Source organism: Nyctibius grandis, chromosome 1, assembly GCF_013368605.1.
Source record: "Nyctibius grandis isolate bNycGra1 chromosome 1, bNycGra1.pri, whole genome shotgun sequence".
NCBI lineage: Eukaryota > Metazoa > Chordata > Aves > Nyctibiiformes > Nyctibiidae > Nyctibius > Nyctibius grandis.
Genome location: NC_090658.1, coordinates 74,305,804 through 74,331,548, shown reverse-complemented (window position 1 = coordinate 74,331,548; position 25,745 = coordinate 74,305,804). Strand labels below are relative to the sequence as shown.

The 25,745-nt window shown below is 38.1% G+C and overlaps 1 protein-coding gene across 1 annotated transcript in view; it reads right to left on the bottom strand.

The window, feature by feature from the left end:
* The window catches only part of CEP85L (centrosomal protein 85 like), a 130,034-nt gene that overhangs the window by 88,124 nt on the left and 16,165 nt on the right, over positions 1 to 25,745 (bottom strand). The window contains exon 2 of the mRNA XM_068415291.1: positions 24,462 to 24,623. Within this exon, the coding sequence (XP_068271392.1) occupies positions 24,462 to 24,623 (162 nt within the window). The remainder of the gene's footprint in view (positions 1 to 24,461; positions 24,624 to 25,745) is intronic.

The following is a 25,745-nucleotide window of genomic DNA, read 5'->3' as shown; positions in this document are numbered from 1 at the left end:
AGGAGTTTAAAGGATTTTTAGTAAATGGAGTAGAAAGCAGTGTTGGCAAGGGTAAAAGTTGTTACAGAAGTACCCAGGTAGCATACACACTTATGCAAGGAAGGAAATGCAGAGGTAACACTGTGGTCCAGCAAATGGTAAACAGCTTCTCAGACATCCTTACAAACAAAAGGAACACTACATACGTATGAAAATACTTTCACAGAAGCTTGCCTAACATATCCCATCTAACTTCTTATGGACTGGCCTTTTGGTATCTCCTCTACAGTTAACACATTTCCCGTTTTCCATTTGTAGCATCTCACTCATTTCCACAACCCTTCCAGCAAACTCACCTTCTCCCTTGTTTGCCAGAGAAGAGATAAGGTAGCAACAGTCCCACTTTGTTTAACAAGTGAGGATAATACTCTCAACTTCCAAAAAAGGGGGAGTGGGTAACAAGTATGTTCTAAAGTTTGGTTAATGAAGCTTAACGCAGAAACTGATTGTCACCAAACAAGAGAAAATTATAATTTGTCATTGAGCAAAATAAAATTATTTACTCATAATGAAAGTTATTTACTCATATTTTGCTATTTTCATACTATTTAAGTCCTGTTTTCAGCTTACCACTTAAAAGGTGGCCTTGCTTCACTCAGATTTACCTATTTCCCCAGAACACAGTATCGAGAAGGAACATACCCTATAGAAGTTACTACTACAACTGTATTCAGTTATAGTAGTCAGGGTACTGAAATACTCTTTCAGAAGTCTGCTCTTTGACCAACTCTCATTAGGACACAGCAGACACTCTCAAACTTTGATTTATTTAAAAAGTGCTGTCCCATACTTGAGAAGTCATCACTGTACACCAACATCAGGCTTCCACCACACCTCCCAAGACAGCAGACCTGACAAAAACCTCATTAGTGAAGTTGTTAGATTCCAGCAACAAGAAGCAATACAGTGGACCACATGGAAGGACAGCATCTTCATATGATCTCACCTTAGCACTACAAACCAATCTCTGCATTCTAGTGGCCATTTCAAGAGCCAAAATTCCTAATTGCATCACTTAAGTTAGATGACAAATGACAATCTGAATGTCTTCCCACAGAACTGCACATGGGCGATCAAACCAGAATCAGTGCCAAAATTAATCACACAATGGAGATTATACATTTGCTTTTCCAAAGATCACACATTATCAGTTTAAAAACCACTATGCAGGAAACAGACAAGCTCAGCAGAAAGTGTTAGTTTTCTCCTGTGATCCACTGCAGCCTGGTTTGAGGTTAAAGCTCCCCATAGTAACTGAAGTTAAAAGACGTTTGGTAGAATGACCTGTCATCCAAACCACTCCTCAATTAAAAATTCATACACATTCCCTTGAAATATATAGCTGTTGGGGTTTTTTTGTGCAAGAAGATATCAAGGAAGAATATATTCTACTTAAAAATAAAAGTTCCTTTAAACTAGCTGTTTGGCAATATCAATTACCACAAGTCTCAAATAATAATAACTTTACAGTGTACTTCAACAAATAAAGCTTAACCAAAACTCCTAACAACATTTTGCACTTTGGGACAATTGACTTCAGAGAGACTGTACCGAGCCAATGCAACAGTTTTTGCTAGGGGAAAACAAAGACAAACTCCACAAACAAACAAACAAAGGCAAACACACATGAGTGGTACAGTAAAACTCTCGGGATTTGCTGTGATAAAATTGAGGTTTTAACAGGCACTACATATATACATGCAGAGAGAAAAAAGAAGAAAACCCCCAAGCCCCCAACATATCACATACACACCAAGTACAGCCACCCTGCTTAAGGGATCTTAACATAACTGATATTTTAAGATTTAATACAAAATAGTACTGCCTACAAATATTTCTGTGAAATGACAATTTGCCTAGCAATATCTAGGCTAATAATACTCAGATGGGGAATCCACAACTCCAGAAGAGAAACATCTTCAAACAAGTTTAATAACTTCCCACTCTTGAGCCATATCTGGGTCAAGTTAGCTTGCTCACATGAAGCCCATATGCAGCAGATGATTTAAGAGGGGGCTGTAAAGAAGAGTAGCACTGTACGGAGGTGGGATGCTGCCACTCCAAAATGAAGTCAGGTATCAGTTCTGTGCAACAAGGGCAACTTTAACAAAGTAGCACACAGTTCAAAAAGCAGCAGGTGAAATACGTTTTATAAGAAAAGATTATTCAGCAGAGAGAAATAATTACAACAGAGTCAACTACTGCAAGATTTTATTCTTTATTGTCCTTACTGTACTCAGTTATCCCAGATGCCAATGTTAGAGAAATGTGAAAGTACAGATTCATTAAAAGCACGAGACAAATACAATACTACGGGGTATTTAACTGAAGCAGAAAATATTTCACAGACTGTATCTGACCAGAGAGTATAAAGTAAACAGCAGGTAAGCCCAAGAGCAAAATTTTTACTTTTTGTCAGTCACCAGAAATAAGCTGTTTATAACTACTATTGGTTCAAGCTTGCAATGGCCATCCAAAATGAGAACTGGGTTTCTGAATCCCATTTGTCTGCTGAATTAATCTGCAAAGACAAAGGCTAACCTAACTTACCTCTATCTTAACATGCTCAGTTTTCTCATCTAAAGAGATTTTCTGTATCTCTTAAAAGAATGAACTCGTTTTACCAGAATACAATAAACCGTTTGATTTATGCATTTTGCCTCCTTAACCCAAGGATATCACACACTCACAGTCAAATATAATTGTGATTTCTAGAAACACAACATAATAAAGGATGCTCTGAACAATCACTTTCAAAGTTAAACTTTCACAGCACTAACTGCCACACACACAAAGAGACGCTCCATCTGATACCCCTTCCTCAACGCTTTCTCTTTGTGTACCTCTCTGCCTATCAGCTCTTCAGCATTCAGCTTTGGCGCCATTATCACTGCCGTACATACACAGTATCTGATAGAGAACTGTGCTACAGGATATTCATAAGCTGCTGTATGAGTACATGTGAGTAACATGCAACTGGCCACCACAAAATCATAAAAAAATATTATGTATAAAATGTGGATGCCCTATTTAAAAGAGCAGAAACTAAAGAGAAATTTTGTACCCCATAAAATCTATCTTTCTCTTCCAGCAATCTGGAGCTATTTTTAAGGAATAGTTATATAACTAAGTAGAACGATTTTTAGATTAACAGGTTCTATTTTTTCCCCCCAGATAAGAGGATAAAGTAATATTCCAGAACAGCAGTCACATAATCAGGCAACTTGATTGTGCTGAAATAAAAGTATGAGTGAAAACTTATGCCGCCACAGGGATTTTTTTTTTTCCTTTGTGGTTGGTTGCTTCTTTTTTTAAAAGTCTAGATCTAAACTTGCATTTGTCTTTTTATGAAGGCCATCTACAGCTTCCAATTCCATTTTCCAACAACAAACATTTAACAGTGAAGACATGCAGAAATCAAATATCCCCCTAGGACCTTAATTAAAAGTAATGGCTAGAGGGAAAAAAATACTACAGATGTCAATATATCTGTCCTCCTTCCTTTCTGAACCTGCAAGATACCCATGCCACAAATACCACCTACTTAACAGTTACCAGATACTCCCTCTTGCTAGCATTACTTCTTCATCCCCAGCTAGGGATGACTCCAAAAAAAAAACTGGAGTAACCTGGCCCATCAGAATAGAAATCCACCCCTGCCCTCCAGAGGGGGAAAATCCCAGGCATTTTTATTCTCTGTAAGAGAACATCCAGTAGCAGGAACATACCTCCCCTCTCCACTTTCCTATACCAAGACAGATAGAAGTACTTTCTCAGGCTCCAAAGGAAACTTATTTGTATTATCCCAAATCTCTAACTTACTCCAGGTGTCATCTCCAACAACAGCATTCCCAGATTAGCCAGGCTGATGCCTTTCAGCAGCGAAACCACCCCACCTAAGACATGAAGGGAAAAGGAGGTACACATGAGGAGAGACTCACGGGAGGTAATAGGAGAGACTCCTTCTAACCCAAGCGACCAGAGCAAAACCTGAGGGTTCCCACAGAGCACTATCATTCCACACAGCTAAAACTTTGTTGATACACATCTTGGTCAACAATCTCTTACATTTTATTAATAAGTACAGGCAAAAACAGAGCCTACAATTTGATGTCAAGTAACTTCAAAAGGTTAAATCCCACTTTCAGCTTCTGAGGAGACTGGAATTCCTGGCTACGTTTTTGAGATCATTATCCATTACTGAAAGTTTAATCCCTGCTCCTACTAAGATGGTCTTTAGCTTAAAAATATGATACTTAGATTCATCTGGTACCCCTTCTGCTCACCACTAAGTGGTGGATCTCTTATCTTGGTTCAGAACCTACCAAGAACAGCTCTTTCTAACAGGAGCAGCAGCTTTCAGCTTCATGCCAGGCTACACAAGTGTGGAAGAGAGGACATATCTTCATTTTCTCTCCCAACCTCATACTCCAACCCCATTTCCTCTACTGATTTTCCCCAGTTGAGCCTTACACACAGTAGTCATGCTCCTAGTTTACCTCTGCATTTTCACTTTGGGAGCCCCAGCCCAAACTCATAATCATAGAACAGAATCATTTAGGTTGGAAAAGACCCTTAAGATGATCAAGTCCAACCATTAACCAAATACTGCTAAGTCCACCAGTAAACCATGTCCACAAGCGCCACATCTACACATCTTTTAAATACCTCCAGGGACAGTGACTCTACCACTTCCCCAGACAGCCTGTTCCAGTGCTTGATAACCCTTTAATGGGTGACCCTTCCAGGTATCACACAGGCTTCTGTACAATAAGAGTGCATGTGTATGAGCTTTTACCCAGATGAAAAAAGAAATCCTTTCACAGGCAGAAGCAGGTGCTGTAAGCAACCACAGCAGTGAGGCTGCTGGGGGCCCAGCGAGGCAGGAGGATACTGCTGGATGGCTTTCACACTGCTTCACAGCAAGACTGTCTCTCTCTATCTCCTTCCTCCTTCCTTCTACTGCAGGCAAAGGTCAGGCCAGGTCGCCAAACACAGCCAGCTTGCCGCAGCACTGCCACTGCTGTGTACCACTTAGAAGTGGTTAATGTAGCACAAGCAATTTACTTAATATACTTTGGGAACGTCTGCGTCAAGCAGTAAACCCTTCCAAGGGCCAGAAACCATCCCCAGGAATCCCAAAAATTCAACTGCTGCCTCAAGAATAATATAGGTCACTGGGGAAGTCTCTCCCCTTCAGATGCTGATCCCCAAACGGTAAGAGAGTAATATTCTAACTGTAGCTTATATTCAATTGGAATAGGTCTGCTGAGGACCTAGCAGTCTTGGTCTACGTAATTACTTACCAAGACTTGGGGAAAAAGCAAGATATTTAAAAAAAAAAAAAACAACAACAAAAAAAAACACAAAAAAAACCTACGCACATAAAAAAACCCATAAAATGAATACACAAAAGAGCAAAATACAACATTGCAGAAGTAGATCTAGCTCTCTATTGTCTAACTTCTAACTTCTTAGCTTTGTTACTCTACCCTTCATTTACTATACAAGACTCTTTCCTTCCATTAAAGTTTCCTGTACACTTTTAAGTCTTTGATAACAAATCAACAGCCTACTCCACCTGTAGGTCACCATCTGGAACCCAGCTCAGGTCACAGAGGATTAACCTTAAACTGGATTTGAACATAGCTCTATATCCTACAGAAGAAGTCACTTTATATACTTCAAAAATTAAGCATCATTACCCTTATTTCCCAAATGAAGAACAGGAGGCAAAGCGTTACAACAACCAGCCTGATGTCACTTCGTAAACCTTACCTGCTTCCACCCACTGCTCTCTACGCTGAGTAATACTGGCTACCCCCGCATGATGTATATATATGTTAAACTTCACAAATTCAAGCAGAACAAAAAGAAGGAATAAACTGGAGTGAAAGGGGAAGACGACCCACCTGGAATGCTCAGCATTTTTCTATAGCAATCAAAATCTTGATACTTGCCAAAGGAATTTGACATTCCTATTACTCACAGAAATATTCCTGACATCAGCAGCGGCAAGAGGATGATATGTAAAAGTTACTCAATTCCACTCTACAAATCTGATTAGAATTTAATAAACAGATGTGGAAAAACCTCAGTTTTCCTGTACCTTTTTTCCTGCACCATCTGGCTTTCACCATTTTGACTGTAGCTTCTAATATTTTCTTTTTTCAGGCACACCTGCAAAGCCATGATACTAAGACTGACAATAACTGAATGTTGTTCCATTTCTAATACATAATTTCTCTACAGCATAACACAAAGGAGAGGTATTCACATTTCTGTAACGCCTATAAACAACCCCCCCTCCAAGATCTCCACCTTCCCCACACACACCCTGAGGACTTAATTTTGCTTTTTTTGGAGGACAGTTGATAGTTTGAGCAAATGTGAATAATACACCGGTAAAATTAGCAGTGCTAATTCAGAGGCTATATTTAGAACTAAATCTTACACTCTTAGGAGGATTTCTGCACTGTAAAAAACAAGCCTCCCCTCCAGAAGGGAACTACACTTCTTTATATGTCCACCACCAAAGAAGCCACAAAAGATAATTTTAAAGGCTGGAGAAAAAAAAAAATCATGCATGTTACCATCTGAATAATATTACTCTGAATTTTTACTGGAATATATATGCAGATCTTAATGCTTACCAGCATTTTTTCACCTGCTAGTAGTCTGTCTGTAAAGTAATGATAGTCATATCCTATTCATCTGAACCTGTATGTCACTTTTTTTTTTAGAAATATTCTGAAAATTGAAGGCCATTTGTGTCCTTTGAAAAGGCTGGCTGAAAGATCTGATTTTAACTATAACTCACACTTACATAAACAGATACCAAATTAGGAGAGAAATGCATAATGTCCAGTATAGCGTTTTATCCCAGCTTTTCCTAATGAAAATATTTAGCTTTGCGATTCATTTCAAAAAAAAAAAAAAACCACCACATTAACAGCAGTTTATTACTTCTCCATTCTTTCACTGGCAGTTAATTTCTAAAAAAGGTATTATTTTTTCCCCCCACTGCCTATGGCAGAGAGAGGATAGAGTTTAATGCCCTGACGTTACCATGATTTAGAAAATTTTCTGAATTAGCACACTAATTAAATCAAAGTGACAAATCCAACTAAATCATAAGAGCAAGAAAATCTAAGTCATTAATTATGATAAATGCTTTAAAATAATGGTTTTTATTCTGAAAGACCAAAAGTTCCCTTGCCAACTTATATATATGACAGGCACCATTTGGTCCACCAAATCCATCCTCCCTGGTATGAAACACAACACTTGCTACAAATGATATAAACAGTCTCAGATTAAAAGACTTGATCCACTGCAGAGAACAGAACTGTAACCAAACTCCAACTTGCGTATTTGAGATAACTTCTGTAGCCATTCAAGACAAAACACGCTAAAGCATTCAAAACAAAAAGAAGACGACACACACACAAATCCTCCCTTAGTAGTTTTGGCGTTTGATCGCCCTAATTCTAAAAATCAGCTTGGCATCTCAAATCCCAACCGCGTGGTTTACCTACCGCCTAAATGGCATACTGGTTCAACACCAACACACCTCCCTGAGCACCCACTGAGTCTCCTGCATTACTGAGCACAGCCTTCATGTTTAAAGAAAGCATATCGGATGATATAAGAACTGCAGACTGACTTCAAGTGCTGCTACCTGTGATGCTACCACCCAGCCTTCTGAGCACTAACTCAAGACAGTATTAAAACAGAAGAGGGCTTCACTGTTTACAAACAACTACCAAGCTTGAACACAAACAATCAGAATTACATTTTTCTTCAGAGTTGGGTGATCATTTCTCTCTGCACCCCATGAAAATTAGAAGACAGAGTTTGTATGCCCATTTTGTTCTCTGATGTGCAGTTATGAGCACAGAGCCAGAGATGGGACAGCAGAGAATGTTGCAATTGCTGCCTTTGATAATAGAAAGAATTTAGTGTTTATAAATTTATTTCCAGTTGTTGGCTCATATATTTGGATATTTATAGTACTCATCACTATGGTATCCAAGCACATTAGCACTGCTTTGACCCACGCGAAACAATACAAAACTGTTTCTTCTCTGCTCTCTAATCTATTAAGAAACACCTCGGTTGTGGTATTACTAGCACAGCATGTTCCAGAAATTAATAACACAACTCTTAAAAAGCTAGACTCAATTTCAGATCTTACTTTTTGATTAAAACAAGCAGGGAACAAAGTATACCATAAAAGCAGGTGCTCTCTGGCTCTGAAATAAAGTCAGCTCCATAAGCACTAGCTCAGAGAGTCTGAACTGTCTTCTTACAACACTTATTTAAATAAAAAAAAATACACTTGTCTAATGATGTTAATAATTAAAGCCATCTTTCACCCCAGAGAAACACAAGAGAGCCATTTTGCGCAATGCAGTATCTAACGTGTTCTCCAGTGTTACCTAATAGTACCAGTAAATCCCTAACATAGCAAATTGTAATGGCATTCAGCCCACATCCAAGCTACCGGGATGAAATCTGAAACTCTGCAAAGGGGAGCAATTTTAGAAGCTACATACAGATCTTCACATCACCACTCAAGTGGTAGAAGGCTATTAAGGCACTTCAGCTTTAGAAGAGAGGTTGACAAATGATTTTTGATGAATCAAAACTAACACGCTTCACGTTCCATAAAGTATTTTTATAATCAACCACTGCTAAACTCCTTTTGCATCTTGGACTAGCATTTGTAGGCACATTAGGCACAATTACAGTATTGAAATGATAGAGCAGTGGAAACAGAACTGTATCAATAACATAATTATATACACTGAATGCAAGAACAGCGTCTTAACAGAACCCCAAATATTTTTTATCCTGTCTTTCTGTACTGCACTTTATTTTTAATTATTTATTTTTAATTTATATTCTCACTTATTACAGGCCAAAAACATTACTGATGTTAGAAAAATAAGCATGGTAACTGTGTTGTACATATATACACACACACACACAAACTCTCACATAATGCATATTAATGAAACTTTCTATATAACCACATATAAAAGATAAATTAAGTGATTTAACCAGCCTCACAAATCAGTAAGTTTCCGTGGGGGGGGGGGGGGGGGGGGGGGGGGGGGGGCGGAACAAAAATCCATGCTTCTCTAAGTCTGATACATGACTTCTGAAACACAGAACTCCACCACATGTGTCACGCTCTCCAAGTCCCACACCTACCTCCCAACAGGTGGAATAATACCCACTCATGTAAGCAATAGTCTACTTAATGTTCTTCAACTTTTACAGTAAATTAAGGGTATACTGCTCCCATGGGAGTACAGTACTCCCAGAGTCATATAAACAAGAACTCTTGGCACTAAGTCACATGTTTTATTAATTCTACTAGACTATGCTACCTGCCAGAACTAAAGTAAACATTCGTATATATTCATGATATTCCTACCTACTCTCAAGTTCCCATTTCATTCCAAAACTTCACAAGTACTTATTTAAGAGCTTCTGAATTTTTCACATTCCTCATCTCCTTTGAAAATATTCCATCCCAATTTCTATTAATAGTTAAATAAATTTCCATTTGCACTAAAAAATCAAACCTTGCATTACAACTAAATGCACTAAACATTGCATTAAAAAGTTAAACTCATGGGTAAACACAAAACCTGTGATTTTTGCTATTCACTCATTATGTCTACATATATACTGCATCTTCGTATCTTGCAAGAGTTTGATTATATCACTTACTGATATTAGTCTTAACATGTAAAAAACAATGCAACTCCCACAGACCTCATTTTACAAAGGAACACAAGGAAAAAAATGAGCAAGAAAAGAAGGACAAAAGTATTACTGCACCATCTCATAAAGATATTCTAAAAGCAGAAATCCTACCAGTATAAACCAAGGTCTGTTTCTTCTCTTATTTAACCAAAAGAGGATTCTCAAGACCCATGTTTTACAAGAGTTGAGCCATTAGTAACATCAGAAGTTATGACAGAGACCATAAAGCAGGAAATCTGGCCAGAACCAACCTTTCACCACTTTCCTTTTTTTTAAGGAACTGACACTGAAAGATTAGAAAAGTAACAAAAGTGGAGCAGTGGTGTATGTAAAGTTAATCCAGCTGAGCATCCTCTACTGCAATCCTCTAGCATAATCCCCTCAGCACCAAGGAGTAAGATCATTTGAATATCTGGTGGAGGTCAGAGAGGTTTCATGGAAAGGTCTGAATGTGGAAAGCATACCTATCACGTGGACTACTTCAACTCAGATCTGTTTTCCCCCACTTCTCCCTCAATCCCATTAGGAGAGAGAAGATGGGGCAGTAATGAGACCTGACCAGGAATATCAAAGCTGGTGACACTGATGGGAGTTGAAAGGAGAGAGAAAGTAACGTAACATCAAGTGCAGACCATGTGTCACAGGGACAGCACGTTTCCAGATCTACAGAAGCCATGAATTACTTCACTTAGGATTTTTTGGAAGCTATATTAGACAACAGATATCCAAGCAACCTCCACAAAAAGTGCTATTGTTTTCTTCACAAGGAACTATTTTCATCATGAGTATTTTTTCTCCTAGTCTAGATAGGGCAAAAGAGTTCTTCTTCCACAAGCAGCATCACCCTACAGAACAAGCTTTTCCAGTGTAACTTGCAAACTTACACAAAAGCCATGATTTCAAAGACGCCGTGTCCATCAAACCCCCAAGTACCCTGGCCTTCCGTTCAGTTCCAATCCAGAACGATCCTTGACGGATCTATGACATCAGATTCTCATAAGCATGAAAATAACCACGTTTTGGAGGCGATCTTTATACTCTGAAGATAATAACCTTTTTTTTTTTTTTTTAGTTCTCCCAGATGAAAAATAACTACACTCTATACCAACAAGACTTGCATATACATAGAAGTAGAAAGTGATACAGAGTTTAAACTTTCCAATTCACAGCTTTGTACCTATTCAAGTTGATGAGATCACGAAACTTAGATAATCTACACAAACCACTAGTGTGCATTACACACACATTTGGCACAGTAATAAATAAAGGCTGATTTTAAAATTATTGCTTTTAAGAATCCCATTAAAACACAAAGTTAAATAAAAGATCACTGTACTATACTAGACAATCTTTTATCTGAATGCTCCCTTTACTAAATATATGCAGCACCACCTTGCCAGTTCTTAGTTTACTACTGCCAAAAGTTAAAAAAAAAAATAAAAAAATTCACCACATCTCATTTGAATTCTTAATAGTCTCTAAAATTTTTTCAACTAACCTTCTTTTGGCTGTTAAGATTCCTCTAACGTGAGAAGAACCACTACTAATGATTACGGGTGCCCCAGTGAATCCAACTCCCTTTCTATGCACTCTGAATGTATTTATAATTCACTTTTCAAACCTTGCCATTGCTCTCTACAGCAAAGTACGACTACACACAGAAGGCTGACGCAGTGAGAAAGAAAGGAAAATCTTATTCCAAAAACGTCTCTCTCCAGTTAAAAAGTAAGTGTCTGTTCTTTAGAATTTGTTATAAGATAGAACAATACACTATAATCCTATCCAGAAGCTCCTGGTGCTCCTACGGTAAAACTTCTAACTGAAAACCTCCTGCCACTTCATACAAAAAATGCAATTGTTTAAATCAGCCCAGAAAGATTGTTCTATTTTTGAAAATACAAGATATTTTTAGACTTTGACAGTGATAGACTAACCCCTGATGGAAAAGGATGTGCCACTAGGAGTTTATCATAGTTCATACAATTTAAGAAACAAGCACAGGATATTCCGTCTTCTCATTCACTGACCAACATCAAGAATAAAATCATCCTGAAAAATTAAGAATAGCAGCCCAAACACAGGGAGGCATGCACTGTTCTTCAAAGCAAGATAGCTCAAAAATAGACGTATATATTTAAACTCTGTTTTACAATATCTAGTTTTGCTAAAAACTACTTGCTAGGAGGTATTGGTGAGCCAGTACACAGTTTTGGCCAGGAAAACAAAACAAAACAAAACCCATAACCCACCCATGCCACCTCTCCAAAAACATAAATACATAAATGGCAGATAGATAAATTTATTGGCCACACTTTTCTTGGTAGTAGCAGACAAAATAAGGGACAACAAGCAATAACTGTGGCTTGGTAGGTTCAGGTTGGCCATCAGGGAAAAGTTCTTCACAAGGGCATCCTATAGCACTGGAACAGGTTACCCAAAGAGGCTGAGGAACCTGTCAAAGTTTACAAGGATCAGCTAGACAAAGTCACGGCTGATCTGGTCTGTGTTGGTGATGGTCCTGGCTCTGAGCACAGGGCTGAAAACTGACCCCCAGAAGTCTTTTCCAAACCACCTTTCTACGATTCTACAGCATGAAAATATTCAGTGCAAATTCTTTCTCAAGGAGACTAAAATCTTTATTAGTTTTCCACTACTAAAAAAAAAAGTCTGAATTAAACTATTTGCTTCCTATTTTCTTTTCAGTTGAGCTAGACTGCACCATTTAAATTATTAAGCATCAGGTGAGTTGCAAGGAGCCAGCCTACACCCAAGTACAATTTGTCACAGGCATTCAATGCCAGGTGCGTCATACATTTAAGAGGTGGCCATCATGTCACAGCTACATTATTATCTGGCAAGATGAAAGCAAAATTTTTTCCACTTCCATCCCTTTTTCAGAGCCATACTGTCACGGAGAGTATGCTGTGATCTCAAAATGGGAATGTGACTTCTTCTGGGACAGAAAATTCATGGGGAAAGAAAAGGCCTTTTGCAATCCATTGAATTTGTTAGCAACATCCTTACAAACTTTCTGTTCAATGCCACAAGAGTGAAAAAATAAAATAAATATCCATCCAGTCATCTTGAGGAACAAAAATATATTGTAATGTAAAGACAGTTAACAAGGAGGGAGATGTTAATTTATGTTTATGTATTCCATAAAGGTAACAAATTACTAACACCTGCCAAGTACAGGTTATTGTTACCACTTTTTCTATTCCAAGGATTAAGTGTCTGGAGGAACAGCAGCATAGAAGAGGATGAAATTGCTGAACACCACAGAAATACCAGGCATACACTAAACAAGAAGAAATTGACCTAAAATTAGAAAAGTTACTCCTGTATCTTTCACAAGAACACTCAGGTTCCTACCAGTCTGTCAGAATCAGACCACTAACAGTCTTTAGTCTAGTCCTCCACGACCGTAACACTGTCATCCCAGTTTACAAAATCAAATTAATTTATCTTAGAGCTACAACAATTCTGCATGAGATTTAAAAAAAAAAAAAAAAGCCACACAAAAAACACACAAACCATGCAATCCCAATCTCCAATTCTCTTCACCAAGGCATGTAATAAAATACTATATCTATGAAAAACATCATTTTGGTTTTCATTGTTATTACAAGAAACTTAGAAAAATCTGCACAGAGGACTGCTGTCAGAGTTTTTGCATTAGAGGGAATAAAAGACATTGCATTTTTTCTTGCCAGTCATCTTTCTCCCTCTAAGAGCACACATAATTTTATTCTTACATATACATATAAATTGGCTTGTTTCGGTAACTTTTTTTTCTGATCTTGCTAGTTTAATAGACATTTTTAAAACAATACACACACATACACAGAAGATGCCCTTTAGATCGATCTATGCAACTAACATTTCTGACCAGGGTTGCTTCAAAGCGTTTTTCTGCAGAAAAAGCTTGAATAGTCACTAAAAAAAACTGTTCATTACATAAGTTGTATTTGTTTTCATAATCAGAATGAGGCATAAACTTTTCAACCAATTACACAGGATAACTACAATACAAGAACATAAAATTGCAGTGGAAAAATCTGTAATTGAAGCTTCTTCCCTCCAACAATTTCAAAGTAGTCAAGAGGCAAGAACGTACTTTAAGAGGTTTATTATCAAAAGAGGGTACTAAAATAAACCAGCAAACCTTCACAAAGCCTCCATCTGGTCACTTCATGAGAGGATTTGCTATTACTGTGGGGGTGGGGAACACTGGAGGATTTCACAGTAAAGAGCTGAGCTGTGAGTTGTGCTTCAGGGTTGTATAAAAAAAAAACACCACTAACAACAGGGAAAAAAAACCTAAGCCAAATCAAGACACAAGTTTCCTCTCATAGGGGCGAATATTCTGCCATCCATAGGATGAGACTCAATTTCTGCCTTCTAAGTAAATGTCATTCTAGACAAAAGCAAGTCGAGGATCTATATCGAGACAAAACAGATCTAACTTTAAGCCAAATTCTAAGTGAAATAAAAAGAGCACCACAGGCAGAAAACCAAGGAGTTCAAAGATGAGCAGGCAAGACTTTTACACAAATAAGAATGTATTTTTTTAAAAAAAACCCACATTTTAAAACCTACTCTTTCAAAGTTTAAACTTTTTTTCAGTATCACTGACAAGTCATCATGACACAAAGCAAAAAAAAAAAGGTACTTTTTAAATTGAGACATATCCTAAGGTTTTCTTAGCAACTGGCTTAAAACTGCAGCATATTCAGATGTCCTATCTGTAGCATGATGCTTTTGCTCTTATATTTTTAAATTAGAGATGAAAAGAGTTTCTCTCAAATGAATCAGGGAGAAATGGATAAGGGTCCCAGCTCTCACCCTGAGATCAAAAGGCTATTTACTGCAACATTTCAATGACCACCCTGCAGCCAGAAGAAGGGAACACAGGGCCTCCAGTTTTTAGGCTTTTTTTTTTCCTGGCAGTTCCAACACTATTGATATTGTCTAGAGCTTAACAACAGAGCCACAAGAAAACAAATCTTAAGCAACAAATCCCTTTCAGCCCAGTTCCGAATTCAGTGCAGCTCTCAACCCAAATACCAACTGCTGATCCTCACAACAGGTCACCGGGTGCTACCTTGCACATCTAAATGAATGCAGTAAATAGTTCATATGGTGTTGGCAAAACCTGGACAAGAAAGACTTGTCTCTGTGTTTTGTATAACCAAGACTATTCTTCAGACTATGTACAGACTTCTTCCAAGTTATTTTAAAACAGCATCTACAATGTTATCTTTTGTACACAACTATAAAGCTAAATTTCAAATGGAGGAACACCTACTCAGGAGATGTTCTCACCTCCACTCTCCTGATATATTTCATACCAATTCCTCTTAAATGCAAGGAGATTTTGAATTAAGAACCTCCTTCTTTCACCACATCCCTAAAATCTCACTACTAGTAAGAACAAAGCACAGTAAAATTATGAGCTATCAAAGAAATTAAATTTGCTTATACACTTCTACATTGGAAAGTTTTTTTTCTTCCATTAAGACCCAACGTTAATGATTAATTCACTTTAGCGCTTGGCCATTGCTCAATTTTCTTCCATCTCAAATACTTGTATTTACAATGAATTAAGGACATGCTGCTCTTACACTTCTATTTTTCGCTGAAAATACAAAAGAACTGCAAACCTGGGTAAATCAGCTATTACCAGTACGTCAGTGTACCTAAAGACAAATCCTCAAGTCCCCAAAACTTCAGTAAAATTACATTGTAGCACTCAGTATGCGGCTGTGAAAAAGTCACAGATTCCAGGTATCATGGAGATACATGAGAAACAACAAGAGAACGCCACATGATGGTGTGAGAATAGGACCATCACCTCCAGGAGCTTTAGAAGTGTCTAAGGACAACAAGAACAGAGAGAGAAAATATTAAATACTACAGCACATGGGTGACTGGGGTTTCATTTGCAATTTCCTCTTCAACACAGCATGAAGATGAGATTATGTTTACTGCACTTCCTAAGGACTACAATACTCACAAAAACTAACAACTACATTTAAAGAAAAAAATATTTAGAACTTTTAATTACTGTAATATTACCTAAAACTGGAATAACTTATTACGAATAATAAACCAAGATTATTCTTCTAGATTAACAAATCCTTTTAAACTAGATAGCCCTTGTTCTTCTAGGTTTATTCCAACCTCTGCTCATCTCAAATTACATGTCCTAGTTATCTTTTCAATCTGAACAAATGAAAAAAACATGTATATAATCTTCTAATGCAATTCCTAAAAGAAAAAAAAACAAAGGACCAGTAAGGAAGCAAAAAAACCTCTGTAATTACCTGAAAGACTGCTGATAGCTGTTGATAGCTCAATATAATGAAGAAATACGGATCAACTCCACTGTCATCTCAATTAATAGTTTTCATACATGCGCATTTGCCAAATGCACATTTAAAAGACACTTTCTAGAATGAGAGGTTGTTCCCTTTCAGTGGCAAAGAAGTGACCTCTGCGTAGCTGACTATACTTCTACAATGCAGACTTCCATGACTGCAGCAGACACAAATGCAATCATTGTCATACCAAAATCCCCATAGTCCTTTAAAAGGAATAAAAGAAAAAACCCAAAAGATCTCTTTTACCACGTTTGCACTGGGAAAAACCCACACCAATCTTCATTCTACATTTGACTGGGTAAGAAGCATTTAAGATGATGAAAAGAAAAAAGCAGTGACAATAATTGCTTTAAAAACAAAACAGTCACAGTTCAAGGAATTTAGCATATCAAAAGCAACAAACTTGCACCTATTCTGCCTGAAAATTAATAGGTCAGCTGCTACCAACCATCTCTCAGGTGAGGCTACTGCAAACAAACCCCCCATGAGCAGACAGACAAGCATTCTTGCAGGCTGGTTTTTCCCTTACCAGTCCCCACAGTTCGAACTGTTTCAATTCAACCTAAAACCTGGGCTACCTAGTCAAACTTGTCATTTGCTGTGTATTTCTCAAGAGGGAAGTGAGATGGAGTAACTATACTTCATGTAAGAGTGGTCTCTGCACATTGTTCTTTCTCACTGCTGCCTTTATACTGCCAAAACTGATGTAAAAAGTCCATCTGACTTATGCCAGAAACTCACAGAAACACAAGTGAGGCCCTGGAAAAGGTTCCCTTTAACACAGGGAGCTTTTACATTCTACTTCAAAGGCTTTTTACAAAAATTCCTTACCAACAGTACAATCATCAGTACAAATCACAGTTAAAATAAAGGATGACATTGAACACACTAACTGGACTTTACACTAACAAAAAAAAAAAAAAAAAAAAAGTCACAACATGATTTTATCTGTGCGCACATTAAGGTAGAAACAGGTTTGTTGAATAAAGACTAAGAGCTCAGCATAAGCCCTCCAGAAACAGGTAGTGTTGTAAAACTGTTAAAAGAACCAGGGATTTACAAATCTTTCTATGAAGAATACAACCAGTCTTCTGTGTCAAGTCTCGCGCTAGAACTCTAGACAGCACCAATAGGTCTTTTCTTGTTCAGCTGCAGGCTGTAAGCAACTCACGGCCTACATCCCAAATGACTAAGTGCACTACTTTGTGAATAGTGGAAAGGATTAAAAAGGAGCCCTGCCATTTTTTCAGATAAGGCTGCAAATTCTACTTGAATACGTACATTAAATATTGAGTAGCTACAGAATGTTTCCAGTGTTCATACAAAGGTAGTTTAAGGCTCAAAATGTTCCTCTCTTCTGCTGTTCTGAAACTGATGTCACCCCTGTTTGCTTCATGAGATCCTGAGTTACAGAGCTGCTGAATGTAGGCTGGAGTTTTCTTTGACATAACAGTAGCAAGGAAAAGTGCAAAGTCCTCCATGAAATCTCTCAGCAAATATCTATAATGCTTGGCATGCCCAGGTCTCAATGATACTAACCTAAATATAGACAAGATCATTGTATGATGCTCCTTGTTTTCCCAACAGAATGCCAGATATCCACCACAGTCCAAAACACAGATTACAAGACATTAAAAACAACTCCTCGAGATTCCACCTGAGCATGATGCAAATGATATGGAATAAGGGGCAGAGACTGTACTGGGTTTGGCTGGGACAGAGTTAATTTTCTTCACAGCAGCCCCTATGGTGCTGTGTTTTACACCAAAACAGTGCTGGTAACATACCAGTGTCTGAGCTATTGCTGAAGAGTACTTATACAGCATCAAGGCCTCAGCCACCCCAGCAAAGGGGTGCACAAGAGGTTGGAAGAGGACACAGCTGGGACAGCTGTCCTGAAATACCAAAGAGATTCCATACTATATAATGTCATGCTCAGCAATAAAACTGAGGGGCAGGTTTTTTCCAAAGTATTTGTTGCTCAGAAACTGGCTGGACATCGGTCTGGTGGTGCTTTTGCATCATTTGATTTTCATTTGTTTGGGTTTTTTTCTTTCACTTATTAAACTCTCTTTATCTCAACCCACAAGTTTGGGGTTTTTTCCTTGCTTCTGCTCTTCTGATCCTCTCCCCCATCCCACTCTGGGAGACTGAGTGAGAGACTCCACGGGGGCTTACCTGCCAGCATGGGACAACCTCCCATACCATCTCAAACACATTCATTCTGATGTAACTCAAACAGTGACATAGCTTCTGAAATACATATGATTGATAGGAACAACTTTTTGCACAGTACCAAAGTGAACGCTGCCAAATCCTAAGTAAGCACAATTTATTTTCACTGAGTTATTTCTGATTAGAACAAACATAAGTCATCTTTCCAAAAATCAAGTACTGGTGTTAGCTGAAGGCAAAATCCACCAAGATCATTGGTGAACTCCCACTAGCTGGAGAAAAATCCTGCTAGCATTTTTTATGTGAGGCAAATGGAGCATGTGCATACCGTGAGCTTGTTTCTATGGAGAAACTATCACAAAAGGCGGCAAAGTAGGAAGTTAAAGCAGCATCTGTTTCTCTCTGCAGAATATTCACATGTGGAACTAGTAAGTGCCTTTAGTTTAGTTCAAGCCAATTTCAAATTCAGAGTACACAGGTTCACCCAGGGAGTATGTTACTGTCATTTGAAGCAACTTCCCCATGTCTTATTTTAGTGGAAACTTATTAGCATCATTTTTTCCTAGCCATTAAATCCTGGAAATAGGTTATGAGAATTCTGAAATAACCCATGTTTAAATTTTGTTCAAATCCTACCAAACAACCTCAGAAAATAAACAGTCTGGCTCTGAGCATTAATATTTATATTCCTCTCAGAAATATAGACACCTCATTCTAGCACGGCATGACATCAAGTCTTTTACAAGGAACAGAGTCTAGCACAGGCTTCAGTGAAGCGCAGATCTCTGATTGTCAGGATAGATAATATCCAAGTAACACAATCAGGCTGACTCACAGAGGGCCGGACACTGCTTCACAACGTGAGACTTGGCAAGCACGGAGGAAGGAAACCAAGGAAGAATGTCTCAAACATCATTATTTTCTAAGCTCCAAATAATCAATCTACTTCACCAAACTTATGCCACTACTTGCCAGGATCCAAAGGCATAAAGATTAACCTCAACTCAAGCAAGTTCAGGGACTTCTCTGAAAACACGTCATCTTCCAAAATTACTGAGCACAGCAAACAATGAGCACAAAGCACATTGGCAGCTCTCGAAATCTAGGATCCTTCTGCTATTGCACCTTCTCGACACCAAAACTGACAACGCAAACTAGTATTTGACCTGTACACATTCTCAATTCTATTATATCTTTAGCAGCATGCTAAATTAAAGAACCCCCCCAAGATATCCATAACCAGATTTTGTCTCCTTAAATCCAATTCTGCCTTTCACTATATTCAGTAGTTACATGTATTAACTTTTCTTTTTTTCCTTCAGTGAAAAGGCAGGGAGGGGGTGCGGGAGTGTGTTAGAATACCATGCTTGGGACCTGCTGGAAGAAGAGTGCTTGAAATAGCAAAATGAAATAACTTTGGAGCTGGCTGTACCATGTTCCCTTGCGTACCCACAAACACTACAATTAAATTGAACTAATTAGATTTTTTTTAATCAGTTAGAAAGGTAACATACTCTGTTCAAAATGAGAGACAAGAGACTCCCTTGGACCTCGTAACACTAAAACAAGTTTTTGTATTCTATCAGTTAAGCGTTCCAGAGAAGTTTTACCTATCCAAAATGCAGTGACAATATATCAAGCATGCTGCATCTAGTCCACTATACTCCCTGAATTAATACTTGTGAAACTCCTCTCCCAAAGGCAACTTCTACATATAGCTATGGAACAGCGCTTTAAAATGTGAACAGATCACACCTATTCAGATTTCTATATGAAGAGAGACACAATTACCCATCCATCCTAAATCAACTTTTCTACTGGGGGAGCACGGGGGGCAAGTTTTTGAAAAAGGTTAAACTAGTGGAACATCAACTCCCCAATAAAAAAGTAGTAACTCTGATCCTCTGCATCCAATCTCTTCCAGGAAAGCACATTTCTATGAACTTTCATGCCTATTAATTTGCAACCAGAAACAGTAAATCAAGAATCCTGTTTAATAATAATGGAGAAAGATGTGCTTTATAAGGAACTTTCCACTGCACAGCAAGCTTATCTGATGGAGGAAAATGTTCTGGCCTGCAAGAACCATGGGCCCTGTATCTTGTCACATCAACATCTAGTTCTTACCCCTCCTGTCCAAAAGGCAAAACTCAAAATGTGCACAGGGGAAGGAGCTCTGCCGAGGTTTACAGCCCATTTAATTTCTGATAAGACCTGGTTTCTCTAAATAAGTAACCCAAATAAAAACAGTCTCAGAAATGCTTAAAACACAGACTTCATGTTTCTTATGTAAACGGTACTGAAAGAATGGTTATACAGAGATTGATCGATGACTGGAATAGGTGTCACAATGGTTATTTAAAGCTCTAAGTATAAATGCTATTATTGCTGACAGAGAACAGGGAACATCGTGCTTCATGAATGCGTTGCACATTTCCATACAGTATCTCACTCCTTCTCAACAGACATTCTAAATTGTAAAAGAAGCACTTTAATCTAGACCATGCATTTTACATAGAGAGTTAGAGAAGTCATAACTTAGAAGTTTACCATCATGTTTCCTACATCAAAAGAATTCTAAACATTCGTTTTACAACTCTTTCTGGAATCTGCTTCCATTTGGAAGACTTCTGAGTTGCACAAAGAAACAAAATCCTGTAACTAAAAATTTTCAGAACTTTATACCTGCCCTTCTGCGTTACAAGAGAGGCTTTTTTTCTGCCACCCACCTCCCCTTAAACCTTGTTTGCTCTTTTAGATTCAGTTCTGAAATAGTATCAACAATCTTATGGTCAAAGTCTGAAGTTTAAGAGGCAACCTACATGTAAAGACCTACACATAGCATAGCGGTTACCTGTTTGATGTTGGGAGCTATCTTTTGTCCCTATAAGCATAAGCCGCAAGTGTTATGTCTGTCAATTTCAGAGTTGGCAGTAAGAAGGAAAAGAAGAACAAGAAGGTCCAGACAGTCTTTGCTGATAGTCGATCAGCTGTTGGCCACCAACTAAAACCTTTTCTTCTATTCATCCTGAACACAACCTCCTACTCTACCAGAAATGCAGGAACTTTTCCACAGTTTCATAGGGTTCTACATTTCACTTCCACCATACTACTTAACAGAGAGTATGAGATTTTTCTGAAGACTAGCTGCAATCGATGCCCAAGAGTAAACTATTCAGTTAGACTTGTACAAGCTAAGTTGAGAACAGTAATAACAGAGTTGACTTACAAGGAGAGGTAAGTTTAAAAAGAAAAGAACCTGGAAAAAGACCATATCAGAATCTTCTCCTCCTGCTCCATACAGAACAGAGTAATTATTTTTATCTCACTCAAAAGCTGATCTGAATCCAGAACCACTTACTGACAGGAAACAACCCAACCAACCAACCCAACCATGTTAACTGTAGTTTACACAGAGATAAAAATGCCTTTTTACATGACTCCTTAAATTAAGAGTACTCTGAATTAGAAATTTAAGATCTATTCCACCCAAACTAACATCCCCACATTTACAATTTCTAAATTTCTCTCCTCAGCTTCCCCCAGTGCACAACAACATTGCTCAACTTCAATAATGAAACTCAACTAGTAATTTTATTTCCTAGTTTTCCCTCCTTTGCACAACGTAATATAGAGACAACCAACTGAATACATTCTAACATAAAAGATTGCTCTTCCTCTTGCCTTTGTCAAAACCCATCTCCCCTCCAAACCATATAGATTTGAGCCAAACACAAGAGCCACTTGGCACTACTCTTTAAAACCTGTACTTTCAAAGACAGTGAATGCTCCTGAAATGAAGTATGATTAAGAAGATTAATTTAAAGGAACATTTAAGATGCCAGGAAAACCAGTAAAAACAGATTTTAAATGCATCTGAGCTCCACTCCCTGCACCAGTGTATTTACTAGTAACTACACATCTGCACGAATGAATCCACCTGCGACTTTCAAAATTAAAGCAGATGTTAATTCTGAAATTAAGTTTTTGATTTTTAGTAAGAATAATAGAAAGGAAATAGCAAAGCCACATTTCATTCTATGAGCATTGTTAAAAATTGTAATGATCTGCTGACTTGTGAAAAAAATTCCCCTCTGACAAATCCCCAAGGGCTTCTTCCCAAGCACCACATTGAGAGCAGATGGCCAGCATCAAGTCTGCAATTACCGTCTGGCCTGGCAGTCCCACAGATCACAATGATACTCTTTTCTTTTTGTGGATGCAGGGAGGGGGCAGCTTGAGAGATACAGACAATTAGGTATCACAGGCAACAGCACTTTCCACTAAAAACGTATGTATACATTCAATTTCCAAACCTGTCATTTGCTCCTTCCATTAACTTTCATTTTACATTTAGGCTTCCCTCCTTTTTTCTTTAACATTTTCTTCTCTGCTACTGAAAGTTTTTCAAAGAAGGTGGCAGGAAATCGATAACATTAAGTACACAGTAGACCTGACCATCATCAAGCATTGCCAGAGGCACAAACTTCATGAACTATCTGTTGTTGCAATCTTTTCCCTCTTTATTTTACTTTGAGAAACCCCAAAAGCAGCTCGTAACAATGCTCTATTAAAAGCATGCAAATGGACAGTTATTAGGCATTTGTTACCAGCTAACTATCAAACTTGTGATTGTATCAGTATGCCATACACACACCCACCCCACATCCCCCCCTCCTCAAGAACAGTTGCTCTGTTCTCCTCTTTAGGCACGAGAACCTTCTGATGAGGAGGTGCTGTTTCATTTCCTCTCCTTCCTCCCACCCCTCAAATGGGGAAGCCCTCAAAGAGGAGGAGGGGAGAGCATGTTTTTAATTCAAATGTCGCATCTTAAAATACTGTTATGCAACACCTGGGTGAGTCCGATTGCAAATCTATATATATACACTCACCATGAGAGAGCTTTATTCCCCCTACATCTCTTAAAAAAAAAAAAAAAAGAAAGAAAAAGCAACATGGTTTCTGCATTAATAGCCATTTACTATTTCAGTTTTACACCCAAGAACTTGAGTATTTTGAGAAAAACCTTTATTTTGCCAAAGCCAATAAAGGTTTAGAAGTGAAAGTAAGCAGAAAGCAAGCTATGAGGACCCTCTTATCGAGTTCCTTTCCAACTGACAGACTTAACTCTGAGGCATTCCGAACTCTCCTCGGGAATGCTCAGCCCCCCCTTATAGAGACTTCTATCTCTTACATTGATTCAGCACTCCTTACTTCATTTCTACTAATTTCTTCCTTTTCTCCTTCATTTCAGCTACCCCTTTTGAAAAATCTACCAGGCATAAAAAGGCACTGGAGAAAAGTATATCACAGTCCTGCTGTCATTACCGTAGTCTTGAAAATCTTACTGGGAAATAAGGCTGTGAAATAAGAAAATCTCAAGCCTTATTACTGCCTAGTCTCTCTTTCGTTCAGGCTTAATTCCAGTGACACATTCCACAGGGACGATGCCAATGTGACGGAGATGCTGCCACCTTGGAGGCTGAACCCCTCTCTGATAAGATCAACTTCGAGGAATCGTGATTTAGTCCAAACGAAGTTTTAACAATCATTAGATATTGATGATTCTCCTTAAAGATCTTCGACTATGTGTCAAATGACATGCAATAAAATGTAAACGTTTCCCACCAGAAGAAAGAAATGAGAAAAAAAACTGCCCCATTTTCCTCTCAACCCCAATGAGTAAGATTTCATTGCTGACACACCCAATAAATACCGGAAAGCGTTGTCCTTGCATCAACTCCCTCAAAAGTTTTTCTGCTTTTACCACTCGTTTATCAAGTGCTGTAGTATGGGATATCACGCCTTTGTATAGATCTGGCAACTTCTTGTAACTGCACTTATCAAAAGATCTAACACAAATACCGGCTTTGTGGCAGAGATGCAAGTTAATGCACACAACTCATGCAGAATTAAATTAATTAAACCTCACCAAAACAATTACTTGGTCCAGACAGGAAAACAAAAGAACTGTGTGTGCTCAACAGCTTTGGAAAAGTACCGTGATTTTGGGAAACATACCTTTAAAACATTTTGGATCGTTTCTCTCTCAGAAACGTCCAAAACTTAACAGTGTCAACTCACCTTCCACACTATCAGAACAGGAGGTACCGATCCCGGTGTCCCCGCTGTCGGAAGCTATACTGTGTCTTCTGACAGGATTGCTTTGATTGCTTGATGAAATGGTTGCGGATTGCCACAGGGATTCAGTACCAGGTAACCATCCCACTGAGGAATACTCTGAGCCTATAAAAAAGGAAGCCAGAAGTCTGTCATTACATATACAGTACAGAACTCAACAAAAAAATACTGGTCAAGATGAAAACTGAATCCTGTGTTTCATAGTTCAGGTTTGAGCCAGACTGTGTGCCAATGGACTGGGGTATTTTTTTTCTTAAAATCCTTTTGCTAGGTGGAAGCTTCCCAAAAAGTTCCAGTAAATACATTTTCACTATTTAAAAACATGACCCTAAAACTGTTCTTGCACTAACTTTAACAAGACATTTATCATATGATTCCTATCCTAGAACTGATTCTCAACTCACAGTAGAATTTTGCACTGCAAGTGTTTAAACACAATCAGAGATGATCGAATTTTAGGACAGAAACCAGTTGAAGATTTGGCCAGTGAAATACAGTTATTTCCAACTATGCATAAACCACATGACCTAGGTGATAAAATAAAGCCAGCAATTAAATCGTTAACACTGATATCTAAAGTAGTTTATTATGTTTCACTGTTATCAGTAGTTTTCAGTTATCAAAAGACAGATCACCAACTCAAGCAGGCACAAAGTAGCTGCATACAAGCTGTCTTTGTGAGACACCTATCTATCTAGTGGCTTGTTTCATTTTGGTTATTTTTTTTTTATTTAAATAATCGTTAAAATATTAAATTTTAAAGCACAATTCAGAGCAGCAAATAGCTCCTCTGTTCAAGGAATTTTTGAGAATGTGTGGCCTACTTTATAGGCAGTCTCAAGGGAAAATACACCATAGAGTACAATCCCAGATGACCATCATGATTTCCAATAGCCAAGATCTAAATCTGAGCGTTGTTTATAGGCAGAATACTGATCATCATGTTCGCACTCCAAACCAGCAGAGCCACAAAAAGAACCTTGGAAAAAAGCACTGCCTGCTCTTGATCTTATATATAATCACATACATACACCCCCTCTAGCAGTCAGCTTTGCGTAACACTTTCAGCAGGAAATGACTCATGAAGAAGTATCAGTTCACATACAACGGCCCTTATGCTACACATGGTTATTTTTAGGTCACTTAAACATTTTCATCAGTGTCCATCCAAAGTCATAACAGCAATCTGCCTCTGCAGTGACATCTGCAGATCTTTGCTATTTCCAG